We start from the raw sequence: 16,154 nt of genomic DNA, 5'->3' as shown, positions 1-16,154 counted from the left end.
TTTATACCACAACCACTGCAGTTTCCTAAATTGTGCGAGTTTGTGTATTGGTGTGTGTGCAGTGAGTGGGTGATGGGTAGGTGAGGAGCTTCTTAGTTATGTATAATTCCTGATCAAAGATGCAACTCTTCTTTCAGATGAGAATTTAAATTAAAACCTTAATCTTAATCTTAACAAACTAAATGGAAAAACCTAACTTTTTAGTAATTGCAAAGAATGATGATAGCTTCAAAAAAATTTTCTGTGTATTTTAATTTCACATCCACATTTTAACTTTAGGAAAATAATTTAAGTTTAATTAATCTTTTTGGCAATATCTTACTTTCAAATCAAGAATGAATCAAGGATTTTATCTGAGGTTGGTAGTGAGTCAACTTTGAAGAAAAAGTCCAGTCAAACTCTGGACATCTGGGGCCACCTTGGAAGATGGGATTCTGAACCCCTATAGTAAGTAGTGTCTCATTAATATTTATATTTAATGAGAAGAAACTGTGATCAACTCAATTATCCTTTTGCTTGTCTATTAGTAGATAAGGATGCAGACACATTGGATAGTAAATGTATTACTGGTTTTTATCAAGTCCCGTTCCCAGGACAGAACGTATCTGACAGACACAAATATTTTTTTTTTCCTTTTTGTCTTTTTTACTGACAGGTAACGGGATCGCAACCCTTGGTGTCGCACCCACACTGGGGACTGGCAACGGGATCGCAACCCTCGGTGTTGCGCCCGCACCGTGCTCAACCAGTGAGCGGGAACTGGTCTCCACATGGGATCCAAACCCTCGGCGGGAGCGCCGCCGCACTCCCAGGTGGTGCACTCTCCAGTGTGCCACCGGGCCGGCCCGACACTAAATTTTTTATTTTGTATCACTGGGCTGTTTGGTGAGGTCATTCTCTCATTGTCAAGTACCTAACAAATCTTATCTCTTGTTTCTATACACACAGGGGCTAAAAGGACAAGATGAAGGCTTTAATCCTTAGTGGACTCATCCTGGCCTTTGCAATTTGTTTCCAGGTAGGATTCCATACACTTGAAAACTAGAAGAACTACCTAAAATCGAGAACCACATAACACAGAGATGAAGTTCAAAGTGATATTATGGCATTGTATTTTTCAAAATAGTAGAGAGTAAACTTAAATGAAAAGAAACAGTAACAAATAACTTTGGCTTCTAATACAAATGGAAATATGTTTATTTAAAATCACCTGGAATTTGAGAGCAAAGGGAGAGATAGAAGGGAAGCAAAGAGTAAGAAGAGGGAGAAAAGCAGAAACGACTATTAGTTAAGGAGGGTAAAGTGTGAGAAAATCTCCAAATAAATTTGGAGAAACAAACCTAAGTTTGCAAAGAAAATACCAAGACTTCCACTTCTCCTTAATGTCCATGTTCACCCACCACCTGCGATTGAAGGAAGTTCCCCTCAGGAGGTGAAATGTAGGGGTGAGATTGCCCATTTCTCAAGTTCATGTTTCACTCAACCTTTGGGTCTCTTATTACCTAATGATCAAAAGCAATAATACATTAATATGTTCTTCTACTTAAGACAATAAAAACAATGACAAGGAAAATAGTCTCTTCTATTGATATCTAAAATAAACAACTGTTATGTTTCACATATTTGACTCATCTGAAACATGACTTGTGCAATTAGATGATGTACTTTTCTGAGTGAGCCTGGACCTCTTGAATTTTACACTCTTTAGCTTTTCCTTTTTGTATCTCTTGCAGTTAAAACTTTCTTCCACTCTTCTGATTTAATTATGAAATATTCACTAGCTCCTCCTGCTTCTCTTTGATCAAAGGTCTTAGTAAGCACTGTTTTTAGAATTACAGTGCATCTTCAAATGTCTGTTAATTTTATTTAACCAACCATGCTTTATTCCAAGAACACCTTCCTGCCATCACTATAATTTCCTTTTAGTTCTTTATTATTACTATTATTAAAAGAAAAACATTTATTTTATCAGCCTTCACACTAAAAGTATGGATTACTTTACGAAATACTATTTAGGAATGTATACACTTTTTTAACATTTGCCTTATATTTTTATTTTTAATTTTTTTTGTTGAAACAATTGCTTATACTTATTTGTGGCATACAGGGTTGAATATCAATACCTGCGGACAATTTGTGACAGTCAAATCAAGATTGCCTTATATTTTTTACACAGCATAAATAAATTTATTTCCAAAATGGATCTCATTGGGAATGTTATTCATATGTAATGAACTATTAAGAGAAGGAAGCAGAGGAAAACAAACCAGATATCTTTTTTTTTTTTTTCGTTAAATTTTTATTTTGTCACAAACCAGATATCTTTTTTTTTTTTTTCGTTAAATTTTTATTTTGTCACAAACCAGATATCTTGACAGAGTCTTTAGTGTGATACCTTTTAAGTTTCCTAAATAGGCTGGTTCTAGTTTTCTACCCTGAGACCAAACGGGAAGGACTCTTTAGAAGTGCAACCTCAACGCATTTGACAAATACTAAGGAAAATTTGAGAGTGACCTGAGGGAAATTTTACTGGATCAGTGCATATGCCTTTGTGATTGTGTGTGTGTGTGTGTGTGTGTGTGTGTGTGTGTGTGTGTGTGTGTTGCTGTGTAGCCAGGGTGTGGTGGCTCTTTCTGGAGTGAGGAGCCAGCCTCCTTTGTCTTCAGAAAGTCCATCCATGTCCACTCACTGTGGGCTTTGTAGACATTTTCAGATTTTTACACAAAGACAAATATAAATACATATTCTTTAAGCAAATAGATTATTATAGTTCAGATTTTTTTCTGCTGACTTTCATCATCTTCTCTCCTCTACTTCTCCACGATAATCGGCATATCTGTTCATACGCAAGCCTAATCAATTCACCTGTCAGCTGAAATACTTCATTTCTGTCTCCAGCAGATAGTTACAGAAAGGGGTACTGTTCATCCCATTCTTCTTGTTGTGCTATCATAATTTTTAATACTACTCCCTTTTATTCTTCAAGATGTACAAATATGAAGGGAAAATTATTTACTAGACCTACTTATAAAGCACATACTACGTTTAAAGCACTGTACTAAAACCCATGATCTGGAAATTAACTAAACAAAGGCATTGCCCTTATTAGAATTCTTCCAACAGCAATTAATATTCCAGACAAAGCTTTTACAGGCAAGAGAAATTCAGTTTTTCGTTAAGCTTTTCTTTATAATTTTCTGACTTTCAGTACCAAATACTTCTCTTTTATATAGTTTCTACACTGGAGTTTAGCTGTAATACTTTTATTGAGACTCACATAACATGTTTGCCTCACTATGTGATTTTTTTGTTAATTCATAAAGGACATGACATTGATTTTACACTCTGTAGTCCTTAAGATAAAACAGGTTTTTATAGATTTAATGACAATATTTTACCAAGTGAATTAATTTGATTTTCCCAAATTACATTTCTGCATTTCCTTGGATTTTCTTAGTAAATACACTAAGTATTTAAAGTAATGCCCAGGTCCTTTCTCTGATCATCCACATATTTTGCCCCATTATTTTAATGTTTTAAAAAATTTTACTGTAAGTTGACTATTTATAATTGTACATATTATGGGGTACAAAGTGATATTATGATTTATGAATACAATGTGGAATAATTAAATTAAGATGATTAACATATGTGTCATCTCAAATATTTATTTTTTGTGGTGAGAACATTTGAAATTTGCTGTTCTTGGCAATTTTGAAATGTACAATACACTATTAATGACACTCACTGTGCAGTAGATCTCAAAGAAAAAAACGTATTTATCCTGTTTAAAAGAGACTTTGTACCCTTTGACCATTATTTCCTCATTCTCTCCACCCCACAGCCTCTGTAAACTCCATTCTAATCTCTGCTTCTATGAGTTCAATTGTTTTAGATTTCAAATGTAAGTGAGAACATGCACTATTTATCTTTCTGCATCTAGTGTATTTCATTTAGCATAATGTTCTCCAATTCCATCCATTCTGTTGCAAATGACAGAATTTTTTAAGGCTGAATAGTATTCCATTATATGTGTGTGTGTGTGTGTGTGTGTGTGTGTGTGTGTGTGTGTATGATATTTTCGTTATCCATTCATCTGTTTGTGGATACAGGTTGATTTCATAACTTGACTATTATGGATAGCGCAGCAGTGACTAGGGAGTGCTGACATCTCTTCAAGAAATTGATTTCAAATCTTTTGGGTAAATAGAAGTGAGATTTCTGGATCATATGGTAATTCTATTTTTATTTTTTGAAGACACTTCATACAGCTTTCCACAACTGAGCTAATTTACATTCCCTCACTTTGTGCTAGGGTTCCATTTCTCCACATCCTCAACAACACTTTTTATCTCACCATTTTTTTTAAATAATAACCATTCTGACAGGTGTGAAATGATATTTTATTGTGGTTTTAATTTGCCTTTCCATAATGATTAGCAATGTTAAGAATTTTTTTATGTATCTATTGGCCATTCGTATGTCTTCTTTTGAGAAATGTCTATTCACGTCTCTTGCCCATTTTTTAACTGGGTTATTTGTTTTCTTGCTATTGAGTTGTTTGGGTTCCTTATGCATTTTGAGAGACTTATTACTAATTCAATCTCCTTACTCATTACTCTGTTCAGATTCTCTATTTCTTCATGATTCAATTTTGATAGGCTGTATGTGTCTAGGTATTTAACCATTTCTTCTAGGTTATCCAATTTGTTGGCACACAATTATTTATATTGGTCTTTTATGATCCTTTGTATTTCTGTGGTATCAGTTGTAATGTCTCCTCTTCCGTTTCTGATTTTATTTACTTGAGTCATCTCTCTTCTTTCTTAGTCTAGCTAAAGGTTTGTCCATTTTGTTTATCTTTTCGAAAAAAACAACTATTAATTTAGTTAATCTTTTGTATTGTTTTTCTGGTCTCTATTTCATTTATTTCTCTTCTGATCTTTATTATTTCCTTCAGTTTGCTACCTTTGAGCTTAATTTGTTCTTTTTCTCATTCTTTAAGAAGTAATGTTAAATGTTTATTTGAGATCTTTTTCTTTATATAAGAATTTGTAGCTTTAAAACTTTCCTCTTAAAACTGCTTTTGCTGTATTCTTCAAGTTCTGGTATGTTATGTTTCCATTTTCACTTGTCTCAATATATTTTTTAAATTCCCCTTTTAATTTCTTCATTGACCCACTGGTTGTTCAGAATGTTGTTTAATTTTTATGTATTTTATAAATTTTTCATAATTCCTCCTGACTTCTGGTTTCATACAATAGTGGTCAGAAAAGATACTTGATATAATTTTAATCTTGTTAAATTTGCTAAGACTTTTTTTATGGCCTACTGTATAATCTGTTTAGGAAAATGTTCTGTGTGCACTTGAGAAAAATGTGTTTCTGTTGCTGTTGGATAGAATGTTCTATATATGTGTGGTAGGTCAATTTAGTCTAAAGTGTTGTTCAAGTCCAATGATTCTTCTTAATTTTATGTATGAATGATCTGTCCAATGTTGAAAGTGGGGTATTGAAGTTCCTTTCTATTATTGTATTGCAATTTATCTCTCCCTTTAGATTCTTTAATACTTGCTTTATATATTTAGGTGCTCCGATGTTGGGTGTACAAATATTTACAATTGTTATATCCTCCTGATAAATTGATCCTTTTTTATTCCATAATGTCCTTGTCTCCTTTTATAGTATTTTATTTAAAGTCTTATTTGTCTGATATAATTATAGCTAATCCTGCTCTTTCTTGGTTTCCGTTTGTATTGCCTGTCTTTTTCATCCTTTAACTTACAATCCATGCGTGTCCTCAAAAGTGAGGTAGGTCTCTTATAGGCAGCACATTGGGTCATGTTTTCTCATCCATTAAGTCACTCTTTGTCTTTTTATTAGAGAATTTCAATTATTTACATTTAAGGTAATTATTGATAGATAAGGGCTTACAAATGCCATTTTGTTCATTGTTTTCTGGATATTTTGTAGATATTTTGTTTCTTGCTTCCTCTGTTGCTGTCTGTCTTCCATTGTGGTTTGACAGTTTTCTGTAATAATATGCTTTGAATCCTTTCTGTTTTTTTTTTTTCTTCAATTAAAGATTTTTGTTTTGTGGTTATCATAGACCTAAAGTATAGCAGTATATTTCAAAGTGATAACTTAACTTTGATTGTAAATACCAACTCTACACTTTTACTCTTCACTCCCCACATTTTATATTTTTAATGTCAAAATTTATATTATTTTATAATGTGTTATCATTTGACAATTTATTGTACCTATAGTTGTTTTTAATTTATTTTATCTATTAGTTGCTATTATAGTTGTTATTTTGTCTTTTAATACTCATACTGGGGCAAAAATTGCTTTATACACCACTATTACAGTCCAAGGGTATTCTGAATATGACATGTATTAGTTATACCATTGAGTTTTGTGTTTTTGTGTGTTTTATTAATTAGCAGGGTTTTGTTTTAGCTTAAAGAACTCCCTTTATCAATTCCTATAAGGCAGATCTACTGGTGATGAACTCCCTCAGCTTTTGTTTGTCTGGGGAAGTTTTTATTCCTCCCTCCGTTCTGAAAGACAGCTTATCTGAGTAAATTATTCTTCATTGGCTGCTCTTTTCCTTCAGCACTTTGAGTAAGGCCTCCCCTTCTCTCCTGCCAAAGGTTTTTTGCTGAGAAATCTGCTGATAGTCATTTTGAAACTCCTATGTAGGTGATGTGATTTTTATCTCTTGCTGCTCTCAGGATTGTTTCTTTGCATTGTTTGATTTTTGGTAGTTTGATTACTGTTTGTCTTGGTAAACTTCCCTTTGGGTTGAATCTAATTGGTGGCCTCTGTGCTTTCTGCAACTGAATGTTGGCATCTTCCCCAAATTAGAGATGTTTTCAGCTTCCATTATTCCTTTGAATATGCTTTATGGCCTTTTTCTCTTTCTTATCCTTCTACAACCACTACTATATGAAGGTTTGGTCTCTTTATCATGTCCCTTAATTCCCAAAGGATTTCTTTATTATCTTTTATTCTTTATCTGATTGCTTCTCTGACTAGATAATTTCAAATGTTCTGTCTTCAAGGTTACTGATTTTTTCTTCTGCTTGATTGAGTCTGCTATTTAATCTTTCTATAACATTTTTACTTCAGTCATTGTATTCTTCATCTCTAGGATTTCTACTTGGCTTTTATTAATTATTTCTGTTTGTCAAAGTTCTCACATTGTTCATGTATTGTTTTCCAAATTTTATTTAAATTTTCTATCTCTACATCCTTATAGTTCACTGAACTTCTTTAAGAAGATTATTCTGAATTCTTTGTCAGTCATTTCATAGACCTCCATTTCTTGAGGGGCCATCATTGGAGGTGTGTTAGTTTCTTTTAGAGATGTCATAATTCCCTCATTCTTCATAATCCGATATACTTACACTATTGTCTGTGCATTTGAGCAAACAGGCACCTCTTCCAGCTTTTACAAGTTTTCTTTGGAAGAAGTAGATCTTCATTACTTAATCCAGCCTGGACTTCTAGAAAGGTCATCTGGTGGCAATCCCAGTCAGGCAGAGTTTGTTGTGGGTTCCCTAGTTGGCTGGGCCTCGGCCTTTGATCTAATTTTAGGTGGGGCTGCTATATGGGCTCTGCTCTCTGGTGAGACTATAGGATGGGCTCTGCTGTCAGGTGGAGGAGTGAGCTGGGTATTGTGATGGCCTCTGGTCAGGCCAGTCACCAGATATATTTCTTGGCTGGTTAATCCTAGTATTTGGGATCTGCAGCTGGGCAGGGTTGCAGGCTGGATTCTGAGGTTAGGCAGAGTCACTGCTTGAGATGAGCTGGGCCAAAGGCTACTATGTTCCATAAAAATGCATAATTGATATTTGCCTTCCTGTCTGAGTGGGGCCTTAGGTGAGCTTTGTAGATGAGATGAGCCTCTGTTTGACTTCCTGGGTCAATTAGGTTTAGCCCCTACACTTTGTTAAAGTGTGTGGAAATTGGCATCTCCCTGCCTGATGAAGCCATGCGGTTAGCTTTTGGCTGAGTTAAGCCAGTTTGACCTCCTAGTCAAGCAAGTCCAGTCCTATACTTCTCAGTTACATGCAGTCAGGCATCTTTCTGCCCAGTTAGAGTCTCTGGGGTGGACATTTTGGCTGAGTGGAGCCACTATTTGACCTCGTGGGTCAAGCAAGCCTATCCCCTATGCTTCTCTGAAATGTACAAAGGTGGACATCTCCCTGTCAGGGCAGGGCCTTGGTGTAAGCTCTGAGGCTGGGCATGAGACTGGCCATTTAAAGACTAAAGCCAGTTGAACTACCCACTGTGCTTCTGAAAGCAACCAGTTCAGCTTTGTGGGTGTGCTATGAAGTTGTCTGGTATCTCTGATCAGGTGCCAGAGCTGGGAGGAACACAGAGGTATCATTAAGATGCATGTGGTGGTCACTATGATTTCTGCCTCCTTTTTTTTGTTTCTACCTAACCCCAGGAGGTCTAGCCATGCTGTCACACCCAGTGTTCCTATAAGGCGAGACCAGAGTGCTAGGGAAGCCTCACTGAATGCTAGGGAAGGTGGATAACCATGTCCAGTTTTCCTTTCTCCCTGTAGAAACTGTAGGCCCAAGGAAATCCTCTCTGTGTGGTATTATGCTGACTTGAGGGAGGTAGAGGGGCTCTGAGTTTACAGTGAGACTGTTTCTTTCATCCTTCAATTTTAATTCAGTTCTATGGATCATGTGTGTGTGTCAGGCTTATTTCCAAGCACTCGGGTTTTTATAAAGATGGTCTTATCTGTGGATAGTTGCTAGTTTAACCTTCTGTGGGTGGGCAAGGGTATGGGGAGTGAAGCTTGAGACTTCCTATTCTAATATCTTGCTCAATTTTAAATTTATGTTGTAATTTATTCTACATTGAAATACGCTCAAAACCAAAACACCTCCCAATCTGAACAGCAGACCAGTTTCTGTAACTAAAATGAAAATACAAAACAATATTTGATTCGATGTCTCATTTGGTAATATCTTCTATTCTCTTACCCTCCAGTTCAGTGAGAGTCAGCAATCACGGAGCCAGGCAACAAAAAAGAGAATCAACAGTCAACCAGCCCAAAGCTCCCCTGCCAGGACATCACGAAGTAGATCTCCATCCAACCAACTCATTGGGAAACCTCAAGCTCATTCTCATGCCTCTGCCCCATCTGTTCATAAATCCCCCATAAGAGCTCCATCCTCACCTTTCAACACTCAAAAATCAAAGTCTCTACCTGCTAGGGCTGCATCCCTTTCAGTACTGACTAACAAAGCAGCCATCCAATTATCCTCAAATTCTAGGACATCAAGTAAAAAGAAAAAATCTGTTCAGTCATCACAAAGACAAAATCTACAAGTAAGTCCTAAGAAAAGGACATTGACCTCTCCCAAGAAAGGGTTGACTCCCCGTACATCTGGTCTAACAGGACAAAACACTCCACCGAGAACAAGCAGAACTCTGAAACAGCCTGAAAAGAGACAACAGACAACTACTAAGAAACAATCAAAACAAACAGCAGCAGAATCGAAACCATCTTCAGCTACAAATAATAAAAGTCAAAAAAAAACCAAGAAAATCCAGTCTACATCTTCTAAGAAACAGATAAAACAACCTACAATTAGAGCAGCTTCAAAACCATCTCTACCTAAAAAGGGATCTCTGAAGACTTCTAAAACAGCTTCCTCTACATCATCGAAAAAACAGTCATCTAAGGCCACAGCAATAAAATCTTCTTCCAAAAATTTTTCAACCCCAAAGAAAGGATCAACTAAATCTAAAAACACTCTGTCTTCACCTGCCAAGAAACCATTGACTCAGGCAACAGCAGTTCCCCAAAAAACTTTAGCCAAAAAGAAAACTCTAAATAAACAAAATAATAAACAGTTAACTTCAGTCAAAGAAGAGCCAACTAAGGCAGTAGCAACAAGAGCAGCTTCCAAAGCCAAAAAGAAAAGTCTAATTAAATCCAAAAATACAAAACCTACACCTGCCAAGAGAAAGCTGATTCAGGCAGGAGTAGTTGCAACAAATAGGAAAACATCTAGAACCAAGAATAAAATATTACAGAAACCTCAAAAAACCTTTACCACATCTCCCAAGAAACAAGTGAATCAGCCAAAAGTACTTAAATCAGTAGTAAACACACAACCAGCCTCTAAGAAAAGACTAAATCAATCTAAGAGCTCCTTGTCTAAAACTGCCAGGAAGCAGTCAAATCATGCAAAAGAAAGTAAACCTCCAGTTTCCAAAAACACTCTGGTCAAAAAGAAAAACCTAAAAAAATCTAAATTATCTCGTTCTACACCTGCAAAGAAACAGCAGAATCAGGTGATACCAATTAAATCAGGTACAAAAACAGCTCTGGTTAAAAAGAAAAATATAAAGAAACCTGAAAAATCGTTCCCTATATCTACCAATAAACGACAAAATCAATCACTAGCAAAGCCAAAAACATCTGGGACAACTAGCGAAAGTAATCAGCCTAAATCCACTCAAACAGGACCAAAAAGATCTCTAGCCAAGAAGAAAATCCAAAAGAAATCTACACCTGCCAAAAAACAACAGAAACAGCCCACAGCAGGTATAATGACTACAAAAACACACCTTACAAAAACTAAATCTATAAAACTATCTAAGACAAGACAGCCCACATCTCTAACAACAAATAAATGGCTAAGTAAATCAAAACAAAGTCAGTCTAAACCTTCTAAGAAAGGTGTGAATCATCTTAAATCACCTCAAGGGGTAAAAAGACCACCTACCTTAGCAGGCAAAATTGTAAAACAATCTAAGAAAAGAAAATCTACACTTGACACAAAAAAGTTAAAATCATCTAAACTAAAAGGATCTAAATCTATTCAAGCTGGACAGAAGAAGTATCCACAAAGGAAAAGGAAACCATTGAAGAAAGTCACAAAACCACTTCTGTCGAAATCTTCATGCCCATTTGCTAAGCATCCATTCCGTCAATCTAAACTTCCTTGTGCGCGACCAAATTGACCACATACACACCCACTGAAGGCTCATCAGTTATATCCACGTCCACCGAGACCATATCCAAGTACCCCACATCTTCATGCGCATGAGCACCATCATCACCAACCTCATTCATCTCATAAACCACCTTTACATAAACCAACACCTCAAACAAGCACAATAGGTGTGACAACTAAGCCAACTGGCTTAACTGAAACCTCGACCAGTACAATCACTGCGGTACCTGGAGCGACTACAAATTTAGCTGCTCTCAGTAGTACGATATTGGAGAGCAAAACATCTGTGTCAGTTGCCCCAACTAGTGTAACTGCCACTACCACTAAGAGATCAGATGTAACCAGAACACCTGAAACTCTATCCCCAACAACTACCACCACAACCCTTGTGACACCAACCACTAACTCAGCAATAGGTGCTACATCCACAGGACCTGCCTCCACTGCAACTGCCGCAGCATCTGTGACCTCAGCAGCACCTTCAGTGGAACCCACACCCAAAGGGTCTGCTGCTCCCAGCACTGCAAACTCCACGAACCCACGGCCTGGCTCCACTACCCTCCTAGTCTCTGCCTCCACCATTGCCTCTGATTTTACCACAGAGGACTTAGAAGATGAAACAAACACAACAAATGAAAGCACTGATTACACCACTGAAGCTGCCTCTACAACTTCAGCAAACACAGGTACTACATCCCGTGCCACTGCTGCCACCACTGCCACCACTTCTACAGCCACAACCTCTGCACTTGTTGGAGCCACAAATGCAACACCTTCCAAAACCCTAGGGAAGGATGCCACAATCAGTGGTGCTACCTTGTCATCTACCACTCCCTCTTCCCGTTCTGCCACAACAACTGCAGCAGGTGCCACAACCACAAGTGTACCTGGTGCCACAAGCACAAGTATACTTCGTGTCACAACCACAGTTGCCCCAAGTTCTACAACCACCAGTGTGCCTGACACTGCCACCACAGCTGAATCAAGTACTGCCATCACACCAGTGGATAAGGTTACCACTCAAACAGCAGATGAAACAACCACTGAAGCTACTACCCAAATGGATGAGGAAACCACTGAGTCAGCAGGTGATACAACCACTGTAGCTGCCACCACAACACCACTTGATGGGGTCACAACTGGTGCAACTGACTCCACAATCTCAGAAACAGATTTCACAACCACCATTTCTACCACCACTGCTGTATCTTCAACCACACCTGTAGGAACAATTATCACAATAGCAGCAGCCTCTTCAACCCCAGGCATTGGTACAACCACCAGTGTTATGGCTACAACTTCAGCCCCCGGTGATACAACTACTGCTGCCAGCACAACTGTAGCAGGTGCTGCCATGACAACTGAACAAGGTGCTACCACCCCTGCTGAAACAACCACAGAGGATTCTGGAGCTACAACTCCAGGGGAGGAGGCTACCACTAAACCAGCAAATAATACAACCACTGGAGCTGCCACCACTCAGGCCAAAGATGCCACAACTGCACCCGCTGATGCCACAACCCCCATAGCTAACCCTACATCCCCAGCACTAGACTCCACATCTCCAGCTGCTAGTACAACAGCTGTTTCAGCTACAACCACTAAACCTACAGGAGCCACTACTGCAACTGCAGCAGCCTCCGCAACTACAGCTGATGTCACAGCCTCTTCAGCTGACTCCACAACCTTAGGAGAAGTCATCACATATGTGGCTACTACTGCAACAGGTGCTTCATCTACAAGCACAGTTCCTATAGAAACCACCACCACAACAGCTGCAGCCTCCACAAGTATTGCAACCACATCAGCCTCGGATGCCACAACTATTGTCAGTACAAGTGTATCAGGTGCTGCCACCACTAACCCAGCTACTCCTGCCTCCACTGTTGAACCAGGTTCTACAACTACTGAAATTACAAGTCCAGGGGATGAGGCCACCAGTGAATCAGTAGGAGACACCACTCTGGCAGCTGTCACTACAACTCCATCAGAGTCTATTTCTACTGCTGTATCTGATGTTTTAACCACTGAATTGGACTCTATGACCATAGGAGCAGAAACAACTACCTTCGTTGATGATATCACTACTGACTCAGCAAATGATACTACTCTCTTTACAACAGAGGTCACAAGTGCTGCAGCTGCCACAGCTTCTTCTGCAGGATCCACAGAACGCCCTGTGGCTTCCACACCTGCAGCAGATACTACCATTCCAACTCCTGAAGGAACCCCGACTGCATCAGCTATCACAACAGCAGCAACAACATCCACAGCTGAAACTAACTCCATCACCACTGCCGCAGTGACAGCCACCAGTCCCATGACTGCAGTCAACACAAATACAGCCTCAGCTGGAACCACCTCTGCTGCTACTAGCAGCACACTACCTGCTACTACAAACACAGCCAATACTCCTATAACCAGCAGTAGCCCTACTTCCACATAGTGAAAGCAGTACAAAGGCTCATCTCAAGCATCTCAGTAAACAGGTAAATTAATGATGCAAAGAATTAGATGAAGAAATTCAAAAGTGCTCTATATATCTCCAAATACCTTAAATAAGAGCTAATTACTGCTGGTCTGGCTAAATTTTGATTTCTGCAATTTTATGAAAGACAGCAGATACTCTACCAATTTCTATGTAAGGATTCAGTGGTATGGGATGTGTTCAAATTCAGAACACATGGTGGCAAAGCCAGAACTAGAATCCAAATGTCTTAATACTCAAGCCCACTCTCAGAAAGTTTATAATTCTAGAATACTGTTCCCAGAAGATAGTTTAGTAAATAGTTGAATCGCAGTCACTTGGCTTCTTTTTCAAAATAAAGATTACTGAGCTCTCCCACTTTAGAAACTATACTTTTTATCATGATCTCCAGGGGTAGCGGGGGAGCCTGATGAGGTTTACGAGTGGGAAAACACCCACCCAGAAGGCGCTTCAGAAGGGGAAATCAGCATGTATACGGGTTCAAACACAAGAATATGTGAGCCACAGTCAACAGTCACATAAGCAGTTGATCTCGACTGGACCATAGCAGGAGATAAACCTCAATTAAGTCAGATGGAAATGAGGACATAATGTTACTATTAATAAAGAAAATCCATGAGGAAAACAGAAATTAGAAAATTGTGTAGGCATTATGATACAATATAATGGAGAACTCATCTAGATTATAGAACAATAATCTAAAACTCTGGGATAAAAGGAGAAGATCTAGGAGTATTTCAGTGAAAGATTGCTGGAACATAGTTTCTATCAAATATTATGTGAGGTTTTGTTTTTTAAAGTGGATGAAAGCATCCTCGTTATTAATAATGAGAGACGAGGCCTTCAATGTAACAAAATACACATGCTTTACTCTAAACATAAAATATATGTAGTTAGATGTATTTTACTCTAAAAATAGTTTTACTTTCCTGGACTGTCAGGAAAGTAAGAGATGGAGCCTAGGGATGGGGCTATATAGAATCGGGATTAATTTCATATAAGAAATAGAAAATAGCAATTTAAAAACAACTAGGTAATGTTTATGGGAATGCATGAATTAATTTTATCTTCTCAACCTTTTTTCTAGGTCCTACTATGCCTCATTATTAAACTTCTCACCCTAACTTTTGCCAGGATCGCCTCAAGAATTTACTGTTATCAATCTTCAGAAATGAGACCATCCTAGAAATTCTGCTTCTTTCACCCTCTCACTTTTTGTGTTCATTTTTACTTTAGCAGCTTTTGTTCAATAAATCATTTCGAAACTCATTTGTTTCCTGTATGTGTTTTATTATTCCCACAGATGTGAAGGAGAATTAAAAGATCCAAAAGCTTTTCTCTCTCAAAAGGTCCCAATAATGAGAAATACTTAAATACAAGGTTGACCGAGGCCTTCATATTCCCTCCACCTGACTAAACTCTAGACAGTTATCTTCCTGATTCTAGGCCCTTGACATCTCTTTTCTTAGAGTGTTTCTTCCGGAAACTTGCAATTATAAATTTTTTCTCTGCCCCTTTGAGATGTAAATCTTTTTCAAAGCCTTTTGTCAGCAACCCAAGAATGTCTTTCTTAAAAAACTGGGAGCCATCCCTTTGACATGTAATCATTATAGAAGGCAGCACCCTTATTTCCCAGTCCCTATGGGAGGTAGGAGCCTAAATTTGATAAGCACCAATTAGCAAACACAGATGGCCTAATCACAGAGACAAACACTTGCAAACTCGGGACTAACACAATGTGCTCAATCCATGCCATTGATCAACATGCCCCCTAACATCCTCCAGTACTTTTCTAATAGCTCACCTCAGTGTTGAAAAACCTCCTGGCTTTCGTTTCAATGGAGTCAACTCAAACAATCGTCTTGAATAAAGTCTTCCTTGGCTGGTCAACTTTGTCCTGCAATTTTTGTTTTTAAAAGGAAACTGTGTGGAATGTGAAACTATAAGAAAATTAAGTTTGGGTTAAAACTTCCATCAGCTAACCTCCACAAGAAGACATCAAAATAATGAAAATGGAGGATCACACCCACTAAAATAATCGGAAATGTCCTTCCCATTTTGCTACTTTTAAAACCATGGAAAATATATATAAAATTTTTGATTCTGAGAAATCCTTTTTTAATTAAAACATAATTGATTATACATATTTGTGGGGAACAGAGTTGAACATCAATGCCTTTGGACAATATGTGATTATCAAATCAGGATAATTAATGTGAACAATATTCATTATTGTGAAATGTAATCATTCTTTGTGACCCTTGATTAATTTCTTGCTAAGACTTCTTCCTCTCCCCCTTTCCCACCACTAGTAACCACAGATCTGTTGTCTCTTTTTGAAAGTTCAATGTATTCTTCTTTCTTTCATTCTTCCTTTCTTTTTTATTTTTTAGTTCTCACTTATAAAGAGGATATGTGGTATTCATCTTTCTGTGCTTGGCTTATTTCACTTAACATAATTTTCCCCAAATTCATCCATGGTGCTGCTAATGGCAGAATAATATTCTTTTTATGACTGAGTGGTATTCAATTTTGTATATATATCACATTTTTTCTTTTTCCAGTTGTCCACTGATGGACATTTGGGTTGGTTCCATATCTTGGCTATTGTGAATAGAGCTGTGATACATGGGACTGCAAGTATCCCTTCAACAGGATGGTTTCCTTTCCTTT

General features: G+C 37.7%; 1 protein-coding gene across 1 annotated transcript; it reads left to right on the top strand.

The window, feature by feature from the left end:
• Positions 1-964: 964 nt before the first annotated feature.
• Positions 965-13,439, top strand: LOC103597904 (mucin-22-like). The gene is made up of 3 exons (XM_008581787.1): positions 965-1,018; positions 9,015-10,910; positions 11,022-13,439. The coding sequence occupies exons 1-3, from the start codon at positions 965-967 to the stop codon at positions 13,437-13,439; spliced, it is 4,368 nt and encodes a 1,455-aa protein (XP_008580009.1).
• The last annotated feature ends 2,715 nt before the right edge of the window (positions 13,440-16,154 follow it).

The sequence above is a fragment of the Galeopterus variegatus genome, unplaced genomic scaffold (genome assembly GCF_000696425.1).
Source record: "Galeopterus variegatus unplaced genomic scaffold, G_variegatus-3.0.2 Scaffold2460, whole genome shotgun sequence".
Lineage (NCBI taxonomy): Eukaryota > Metazoa > Chordata > Mammalia > Dermoptera > Cynocephalidae > Galeopterus > Galeopterus variegatus.
The sequence above is the reverse complement of the archived record's forward strand: the minus strand, read 5'-3'. Positions and strand labels throughout refer to the sequence as shown.